Source organism: Penaeus japonicus, unplaced genomic scaffold, assembly GCF_977035675.1.
Source record: "Penaeus japonicus unplaced genomic scaffold, GWHDUDI00000001_assembly GWHDUDI00000042, whole genome shotgun sequence".
Taxonomy (NCBI): domain Eukaryota; kingdom Metazoa; phylum Arthropoda; class Malacostraca; order Decapoda; family Penaeidae; genus Penaeus; species Penaeus japonicus.
The window spans coordinates 18,773,345-18,783,844 of record NW_028234444.1 but is presented as its reverse complement, the minus strand read 5'-3'; the positions used below and the strand labels follow the sequence as shown (position 1 = coordinate 18,783,844).

Sequence of the window (10,500 nt, the reverse complement as noted above, 5' to 3'; positions counted from 1 at the left end):
GTTTTTTTTTTTTTTTTTTTTTTTTTTTTTTTTTTTTTTTTTTTTTTTTTTTTTTTTTTTTTTTTTTTTTTTTTTTTTTTTTTTTTTTTTTTTTTTTTTTTTTTTTTTTTTTTTTTTTTTTTTTTTTTTTTTTTTTTTTTTTTTTTTTTTTTTTTTTTTTTTTTTTTTTTTTTTTTTTTTTTTTTTTTTTTTTTTTTTTTTTTTTTTTTTTTTTTTTTTTTTTTTTTTTTTTTTTTTTTTTTTTTTTTTTTTTTTTTTTTTTTTTTTTTTTTTTTTTTTTTTTTTTTTTTTTTTTTTTTTTTTTTTTTTTTTTTTTTTTTTTTTTTTTTTTTTTTTTTTTTTTTTTTTTTTTTTTTTTTTTTTTTTTTTTTTTTTTTTTTTTTTTTTTTTTTTTTTTTTTTTTTTTTTTTTTTTTTTTTTTTTTTTTTTTTTTTTTTTTTTTTTTTTTTTTTTTTTTTTTTTTTTTTTTTTTTTTTTTTTTTTTTTTTTTTTTTTTTTTTTTTTTTTTTTTTTTTTTTTTTTTTTTTTTTTTTTTTTTTTTTTTTTTTTTTTTTTTTTTTTTTTTTTTTTTTTTTTTTTTTTTTTTTTTTTTTTTTTTTTTTTTTTTTTTTTTTTTTTTTTTTTTTTTTTTTTTTTTTTTTTTTTTTTTTTTTTTTTTTTTTTTTTTTTTTTTTTTTTTTTTTTTTTTTTTTTTTTTTTTTTTTTTTTTTTTTTTTTTTTTTTTTTTTTTTTTTTTTTTTTTTTTTTTTTTTTTTTTTTTTTTTTTTTTTTTTTTTTTTTTTTTTTTTTTTTTTTTTTTTTTTTTTTTTTTTTTTTTTTTTTTTTTTTTTTTTTTTTTTTTTTTTTTTTTTTTTTTTTTTTTTTTTTTTTTTTTTTTTTTTTTTTTTTTTTTTTTTTTTTTTTTTTTTTTTTTTTTTTTTTTTTTTTTTTTTTTTTTTTTTTTTTTTTTTTTTTTTTTTTTTTTTTTTTTTTTTTTTTTTTTTTTTTTTTTTTTTTTTTTTTTTTTTTTTTTTTTTTTTTTTTTTTTTTTTTTTTTTTTTTTTTTTTTTTTTTTTTTTTTTTTTTTTTTTTTTTTTTTTTTTTTTTTTTTTTTTTTTTTTTTTTTTTTTTTTTTTTTTTTTTTTTTTTTTTTTTTTTTTTTTTTTTTTTTTTTTTTTTTTTTTTTTTTTTTTTTTTTTTTTTTTTTTTTTTTTTTTTTTTTTTTTTTTTTTTTTTTTTTTTTTTTTTTTTTTTTTTTTTTTTTTTTTTTTTTTTTTTTTTTTTTTTTTTTTTTTTTTTTTTTTTTTTTTTTTTTTTTTTTTATTTTTATTTTTTTTCTTTTTTCTTTTTTTTGTTTTTTTTTTTCTTGTTTTTCTTCTTTTTTTTTTTTTTTTTTTTTTTTTTTTTTTTTTTTCTTTTTATTTTTTTTTTTTTTTTGTTTTTTTTTATTTTTTTTTTTTTTTTTTTTTTTTTTTTTTTTTTTTTTTTTTTTTTTTTTTTTTTTTTTTTTTTTTTTTTTTTTTTTTTTTTTTTTTTTTTTTTTTTTTTTTTTTTTTTTTTTTTTTTTTTGTTTTTTTTTTTTTTTTTGTGTGGGGGGGGGGGGGGGGGGGGGGGGGGGGGGGGGGGGGGGGGGGGGGGGGGGGGGGGGGGGGAAAAGAAAGAGAAAGAGGAAAAGGATGTGGAGAAGAAGAAGAGAAGGGAAATGAAGAACAAGAAAGAAGAGAGGAGAAGGAGGAGACGGAGAAAGAGAAGAGAAAGGAAAAGGAGGAGGAGGAGAGGAGCAAGGCGATGCCGCAGGGTTTTTTTTTTGGAGGGTTTTTTGCTTGTGATTTGTAGCGGGGTTGTATTGTTTTGTTAGTAAATCATGGTGAGTGTCACTGGCCATGAGTTTTAGCGTTTATTGATTGGCAGAAGAATTCGCAGTCCACGCGGTGGGCGGCGGGTGTCGGTCAGCTGGCGGGCGCGCCGTGGTGCCGGAGGGGGAGGGGGAGGGGAAGGCACCTCGGGGTGATGCCCGGAATGGTGTCGTGCCACCGGAGACTGGGCACTCCTTGCTGAGAGCTCGGGAGTCTCAGGAATTACTCGGAGCCTTCCCCCTCCCCCCTCCCCCTCTCTCCTCCCCCGCTACCCCCCCATCCCTCCCCTCATCGCCCTGGACTCGACGTTGCCCTCATGTGCGCCTCCTGTGCCTTCCTCCCTTCTGTGCGGAAAGCGGTTCGGGCGAGCGATGGACCAGGAATCCCGACTGCATGTTGCTCTTCGTGGTTGCACGCTGAATGCAGAGCGAGAATTGCACGGACAGGCAGGCAGGTAGGCAGATGGTCTCTTCAGAGCAACTCACAAATACAGCGCGGCCGGAGTAAGGATTCAGTCGGATGTGTTGGTGGAAGACAGTGCGACGCGCGAGGGCCTGGCCCGCGAAGGACAGACTTGAGGGAGAGGGAGTGACTTGAGCCGCGGTCGAGGTCGAACTCAAGTCTTGGTAGAGTCCTCCTGAGGTCACCAGACAGGAGGCTGTGACAACCAACTGGCTGTCACGGTGGAACTGTTCTCTTCGTAGACCGATTGGCGTGAGGTCAGCTCGTCTTGATCTCCGTCAGCAAAGTAGTTACTAAGTCGCGGAGGAGGCGTGCCTACGTCAGCAGCGGTCACGTGGGTTGAGCCTGCATTGACGCCGCCACCTTGGAACAAACAGACGTGGCAGTTGTGCCCTTGTTTTCCTGGTCTTGTATGGTTATAGAGGCAGACATGCAGCCAGAAAACCCAGCAGACAGATAGACACATGTGTAGCCAGGCAGTCAAACAGACAGACACACAGACAGAGTCGCTGAAGAGAAAATAATGAGTTCAATAGGAAGGAATCAAGCAAAGAGCTAGATGCTAGCAGAAGAAATCGCGGCACACGCGATAAACATGTGTGTGTGTGCGTGCGTGCGTGTGTGTGTGTGTGTTTGTGTGTATGTGTGTGTCTGTGCGTGCTTGCGTGCGTGCTTGCGTGCGTGTGTGCGTATGTGTATGATTTGAATAGGGAGGAGGAGGAGGAAGAGAGAGAGAAAGAGAGAAGGCAAGATACAAACAATCAAGCAGTTGACAATCAGACAGACAGAAATGAATACAAGAAATGATTCAGCAAACACCAGGCCATTTGACAGCTAAACAGATCTGCAGCAGGGAAATCATTTAACAAACAGCCAGATAAGGAAGACATATGATAGACAGACAGACAGGAAGACATTTCACCGATATCTAATAGAGTGACAGATGGACAAGAAGGAGGTAGTTGAGGAAAAAGAGAGGGAGACAGGTAGACAGGCAGATAAATGGACAGGCGGACAGCCATAGAAACAGACAAAAAGAGGAAAGCTAGACAGACAGGCCGGCAGGAAGACAGATGGAAAGGACAGACAAACAGGTACGCAAAGGGAAAGGCAAACGCAAAGAGGAAGACACAGCTAGATTATAGGACAGGCAGAAAGACAGACGAATAAACATATCGCAGGAGCTTCGAGATCTCAACCATGAGATAAATTTAGTCGAAGGACAGACAAAGCCATAGGATGCGGACGCGAAGGAAACAAGTCAAGATGCAGAGGGAAGAGGAGGTTGAGTCTGAGGAGGGAGGGGGGGGGCGTCGGGGTGAGAGGAGGGAGGGGGGGCGGTATCGGGGGGAGAGGAGGGATCGAGGGGGGGGGCGGGTGGGGTGAGAGGAGGGAGGGAGGGGGGGCGGTGGGGGTGAGAGGGGAGGAGGGGGCGGAGGGGTGAGAGGAGGGAGGAGGGGGGGCGGGTGGGGTGAGAGGAGGGAGGGAGGGGGGCGGGTGGGGTGAGAGGAGGGAGGGAGGGAGGCGGTTGGGGTGAGAGGAGGGAGGGAGGGAGGGGGGCGGGTGGGGGGAGAGGAGGGAGGGAGGGAGGGGGGCGGTCGGGGTGAGAGGAGGGAGGCGGGTGGCGGCTGGGGGGAGAGGAGGGAGGGAGGGGGGCGGGGGAGAGGGGAGGGAGGGGGGGGTGGGGGGAGAGGAGGGAGGGAGGGAGGGGGGCGGGCGGGGTGAGAGGAGGGAGGGAGGGAGGGGGGCGGGGGCGTCGGGGTGAGAGAAGGGGATGGAGGGGGAGCGTGTAGGGTGAGAGGAGGGAGGGAGGGAGGGGGGCGGTTGGGGTGAGAGGAGGGAGGGAGGGGGGGGGGCGGTGGGGGGGGGAGGGAGGGAGGGGGGGGGGGGGGGGGAGGGAGGGGGGGGGGGGGGGGAGGGAGGGGGGGAGGGGAGGGGGGGGGGAAGGGGGGGGGGAGGGGGAGGGAGGGGGGAGGCGGTTGGGGTGAGAGGAGGGAGGGAGGGGGGAGGCGGTTGGGGTGAGAGGAGGGAGGGAGGGGGGCGGGTGGGGTGAGAGGAGGGAGGGAGGGGGGAGGCGGTTGGGGTGAGAGGAGGGAGGGAGGGGGGGCGGGTGGGGTGAGAGGAGGGAGGGAGGGGGTGCGGTTGGGGTGAGAGGAAATTGAAATTGAAATTGAAATAGTTTATTTGGTCAAAAAGTATTCGGATACAGTCATATACATTGTTTAGTTCTGACCTAGCTTTTTTGGTGACGTGTTGCACCTTAAAAAGCTTACAAATTATACACTATCTATGACATTAAAACATAGGATTCTAAAAATAAAAATACATATGAAATCAACAGTAAATAGTAAATAAGCATTGGGAAAAAATATATATATACACATAAATATATACATACACACATACACACACACACACTCATACATATACATATATATATATATATATATATATATATATATATATATATATATATATATATATATATATATATATACATATACACATATACATACATATATGCACATATGTATACACATACATACACACATACATACATATACATACACATATATACATATATATACACATACACACATATATATATATACATATATACATACACATATATACACATATACATACATATACATACACACAACACTATACACATATACATACATATATACATACATACACACACACACACACACACACACACATACACATATATATATATATATATATATATATATATATATATATATATATATATATATATATTATATATGTATATATATATATATATACATATATACATACACATACATACATACATATACATACACATATATATACATACACACATACATACTTATACACATATACCAATACACACACACACGCATACATACATACATACATATAGTATACAATATAAGTGCAATTGAATAGAACAATAAAATATTCTAGGCACAATATAAGAAAAAAATAAATCTTAATGCATTAATAGATATACAGTTAGACATTCATAATAGAATAAAGAACTGTGACTAACTAGCACAAAACAAAGTAGAATACTCATTATTAATCAGTTCATTTTATTTTCTTTATGTAGTGTAGCTGTTAATTAGATAGGATTTTAGACTGCTTTTAAAATTGCCAAGAGTAGGTTTTGATTTTATTTCAGGGGGAATTCCATTGAAAATAACAGCACCGCGATATCTAATATGGCTCTGTGATTGAGAAGATGAGACTAGAGGAGGGCAGAGTCTGAAGTTGTCTCTTCTGGAGTAAACATTGTTTGTGCTATTACAAAAATAGTTTGGAGATGAAATTAAGTTGTGCAAACATTTATAAGTATATACGGAGCATACTAAAGTGTAAATGTCATTGAATTTTAATAATTTTAAATTGACAAACGATTCGTTGGTATGATCTGTAGTCTTCAGTCCCATGATATTTCTTATAACTTTCTTCTGTAAGATTACTAGAGGATTTAATGATGTACTGCTAGCTCCGCCCCATACTGTCAAGCAGTAAGTTAGATTTGAATAAACTAAGGAATAGTATAAAGTTAGCATAGCCTCTCTGTTTAAGTGGCTACGTGTTAAATATAGTATGCCGCATATTTTGGCTATTTTGCTACGTACATATTGGATATGACTGTGCCAGTATAAGTGTTTATTTACAATAACACCTAGAAATTTTGTTTGGTCTACCTCCTCTATGTTACTGTTATTAATAGTGATCTGGATACGTATATAATTTGTGTCTGTTAAATATTATATAATGAGTTTTACTAGGGTTAATGGTAAGTTTGTTTGCGGTTAGCCAAGTATTAATGTTCACAAGTTCTTTGTTCATTTTATCCATCAGAATGTCAATGTTCCTGTCACTGATATATATGGTACAATCATCCGCAAATAAGACATAGTTTAAGGCGGAAGATGATTTTGGCATGTCATTTATATATATACTCAAGAGCAGTGGCCCAAGGACTGACCCTTGAGGGACTCCATAGTTTACTGGCAGCATTATTGAAGATTGTCCATTTATTGATACATATTGCATTCTGTTTGAAAGATAACTCTGGAACCATCGGAGGGAAGGACCACGAAAACCATAATAGTGTAGTTTGTCTATGAGAATTTGGTGATTTACAGTATCGAAGGCTTTAGATAAATCTAGAAATACACTAATCATGAATTCATTGTCATCAAAGGCTCTAAGAACATCATTTGTAAAGCACTGCAATGCTGATTCTGATGATCGTTGAGCTCTAAAACCAAACTGGAAATTTGATAATATATTGTGGTAGTTACAGAATTCAATCATTCTATTATACATCATGGTTTCGAAAATTTTGCCAAATGCTGAGAGAACGGATACAGGACGATAACATTTTGGTTCATCAAGTGGTCCACCTTTATGTATGGGAATAACTCTTGCTATTTTTAAACATGATGGAAACATACCTGTCTGCAGAGAGCGATTACAAAGATATGTAAGTGCCTGAATTATATGAGGCAGAGATTTTTTTATAATAGACATTGGAATGTCATCATTTCCAGCAGAGCTGTCTCGAGACTCTTACAATGTTACACATTTCAGATTCTGTAATATGGTATGAGTCTAGGGGAAAAATACATTTGTAGGGGGTTGTCTAGATACTGTACATGACTGGCTACCGACGTTGCTAGTTTGCTCGCTAGAGCTTCTCCACTGTTGGCAAAATAAGAATTTAAAAAAAAAAATTATATCAGGACTTCTTATTTTTAATGCCTATAAAGAGTCTGCGATTTTCTATTAAGTACTGTGTTTATGATGTACCATGTTTTCTTATTATTATATTTGATTTCCTATGGAATCTGTTAATTTATTTTTGTAAAAAGGGTTTTTATTTATTTTTTTAAATGTGGCTTTCGCATTACCTATCATATTTCTAACCTGATTCCTTATTGATCGGTATGCCTCCCCATACGTTATTGGTTTCTTTTGAAATTTTCTCTGCAACTTATTCTTCTCCTTGATTAGCTGCTTTATTTCGTGGGGTAATATTATGGTTTATTTAAGTGCTGTGTCTTAATCTTTTTATGTTTTATGGAAAATATTGGCTAAAAAAATGGTTGTAAAATCTATTATGGGAACTGGGAGAGAAAGAAGGCCTTCGTCAACTTCAGTTGAGGTAAGGTAGTTAAGCCAATCGACGTTTTCAACATCTGACAAAAAGTTATCTAAATTTGCAGCACTGAAATCTCTGAATTTTATGACTGTAGTCTTAGGTGTTTTGGGAGAATCTCTAGATTGAAAACAAGAAAAGACTGGGAAGTGATCAGATACTGAAGAATAAACAATGCCATTCGTCACATTGTGCCTGATATCATTTGTCCATATTTGGTCTAAAAGCGTGGCTGTGTTTGTGGTTACTCTTGTAGGATATGTCATGGTGCAGTCATGGTGGTGGTCGGTATATGCATCCAACTAATACCTTGTTTGCTTGTATCTTAACTTCTACGAAAATAGAGGAGGGAGGGGGGGGGGCGTCGGGGTGAGAGGAGGGAGGGAGGGGGGCGGCGGTTGGGGTGAGAGGAGGGAGGGAGGGGGGGCGGTTGGGGTGAGAAGAGGGAAGGAGGGGGGGGGGCGGCGGTTGGAGTGAGAGGAGGAAGGGAGGGGGGTGAGTATTTAGGAGCCTCTGCTCTTCCCGATGATAACTCGACGACTTGGATAAACCGCATGGGCTGTTTAAGGAGGAGAAGGAGAAGAAAAAAGGGGGAAGTAGAGAAATCTAGGAAGAGGAGGAGAAATAGGAAGAGGGTTAGCCCAATCCGTTCCCGGGCAGTATAAATACCGGCGAGCTTCCACAACCCGTCAGTGCCACAGACCTATCGTCTGTTGCACTGAAAGATGGAAGCTAAGAACGAGAAACGCAAACTGCACTGGACTAGCATCTTCAATAAGATTTGCGTCATTGTTGTGAGTGTGACTGGATGTGCAGTGTGTTCCCTGGTATTCGCGACAGCAACTGCAACTGAGGAAACAGTAAGCAAGACCCTTGCGCCGCCGCCGCGCCCCCAAGTGAGGGCGTCACTACCAGCGACCCCTTTCTTGGGAGGCCATTCAGGACATGACGCAACCGGCCGCCTCGCGTGACCGTGAATTCCCTCAAGACACCGTGTGTGTGTTTGTGTGTGTTTATATGTGTTTGTGGGTGCATATGTCCGTGTGTGTGTGTGTGTGTGTTGGTGTGCGCATGTGTGTGTATATATGTGAGCGTGTTTGTATGTTTCTCTTTTTTATGTGTATATATATGTATGTGTGCGTGTATTGACTGATTAATTTCTGTATTGTACAGGCCGAAGATTGCAGAATATAAGAAATTAGACAAGTTCTTGCCAAAAACTTTGCAATAACATTCCGTCTCCTCTCCCCAGATGTTCCTGCAGGACGTGAGACCGACTCCGATACCACCTGGTCGGGCGTGAAGGAAGTCGGGCGCCCTTGCGCGTAGACGTATGATGAGCTTAGTCCGTCTCGGTTGAAATGAGGACTCCGGAAAAGAATGGCCGCATTGTATTAGTCTAACGAATGATGAAGTAGAAGGAAGCCGACGGAGGGTGAAGATAGGGCATGAAAGCCGAAAGATGAGCCGAGAGCTTGCCAATCTTACCCGAAGGCCAAACATCAGCGAAGGAAAATGGGGAAGGAATTCTTCCACGACGAGAGGACCGCCACGTCCCTCGCCGAGACACCGGGAAGAAGGCCGCTCCGTCGGGAGGCCGCAGGAGGCCGCAGGAGGCCGCAGGAGGAAAGCCGAGAAAGTGCGGCAACGACGAGACGATGAGCCGTCTTCAAGGCAGAGGCGCCTGCAATGGCGGACACAGCCAGCGGAACCCAGCGGTCCGGGCGATCTGCAGACGACGGCGGAGTCCTTCAGGAGGCAGCCCCAGAGGAGAGCTCCCAGGTGTCTCCCAGGGGCGCTGGCGGCGGCGGCGGCGGCTCGGAGAGGCATGTGTTCAGCTGAACATGCCAGGTAGATCAAGCTGGCACTCGGGTTGGTCGACTTTCATTTGTTCCTTCATCCTCTGCGCATCTGAGACTGGCCGGATCGAACAGTCCAGCTCTTCAGGGTTGAACGAAAGGAAAATTTGAAAGGAAATTACATCTTGCACTTTTGTGATGAGAATTACGAATACTGGTAAAGATGAATGTAACATCGAAGATAATAATAGCATTAAGATGATAATTATAGCAACAACAATGGATACTCCTAATAATGAAACTAAAAATTGTATCGCTGATAACACGAGACGTAATAATGATATTAATAACAGTAATAACAGTAATGATAACACAAATAAATCTGAGCATAACGGTTAGGATATGAGAATTAGCAATGGCTAGTAATACTAATTCTTTTTATGAATATAAAGAAAAACAGATATCTATCTAAAGAATAGAATCATGTATAAAGAAATTCACAATATACAGTAAAAAAATGAATAATAAATAAATAAACAGCGATGTCCAAAAAATAAAAAATAATAATAATTGAACATTAAACATACGAAAAAATATGTGAGCCTCCGATCTTAAATCACAGCAAAATTATTTTCTCACAAAACACCTGAAATCTGAAACAGTGCACTAGCAACACACACAATCAACACAATGCACCAAGACATAACAAGCGTGTGTGACAGACCGCTATCACTGCTTCATGCAATTGATAATGATAATGACGACACTGCATGGCGCGAATCCCCGTGAGTCCTAATTGATCCCGAATTATCCTCAGGGACTCGCCAACTGATGAAGGACTGAAGGACCCTTTCCCGAGGTGTGTAGATGATGAAAATGGCGCTCGGTTCTGCTGACGGGCGCTGTGCAGGATGACCATCAACCGCAAAGAACCTGACAGGGCCAAACGTGCCCGGCCATGCAACATACCATGCAACAGGGTTTTGGACATGGACCATGGCCCGCCTCTTGTTTGGACCTTTTCAGGTTTTTCATATCCCTTCATATTCTTTTCCTTTTTTTCATATTCCAGTTAGCCTGGAAGAAGATATCACGTGATCTCATTCATGCACAAAGCCCAACGGCTAATGCACAAGGAATTAGGATCATTTAGCAGGTTTGAAATGTCGTCAGGTTCAGGTTGGACCAGAGCCAAGATAACATGTCAGAGTCTTGTCTAAAA

At 39.0% G+C, this 10,500-nt stretch overlaps 1 protein-coding gene across 1 annotated transcript; it reads left to right on the top strand.

The window, feature by feature from the left end:
- Positions 1-8,151: 8,151 nt before the first annotated feature.
- LOC147466711 (uncharacterized) lies at positions 8,152-10,500 on the top strand. Its single transcript, XM_086534740.1, has 2 exons — positions 8,152-9,330; positions 10,096-10,500. The coding sequence occupies exons 1-2, from the start codon at positions 8,942-8,944 to the stop codon at positions 10,172-10,174; spliced, it is 468 nt and encodes a 155-aa protein (XP_086390866.1). The 5' UTR covers positions 8,152-8,941; the 3' UTR covers positions 10,175-10,500.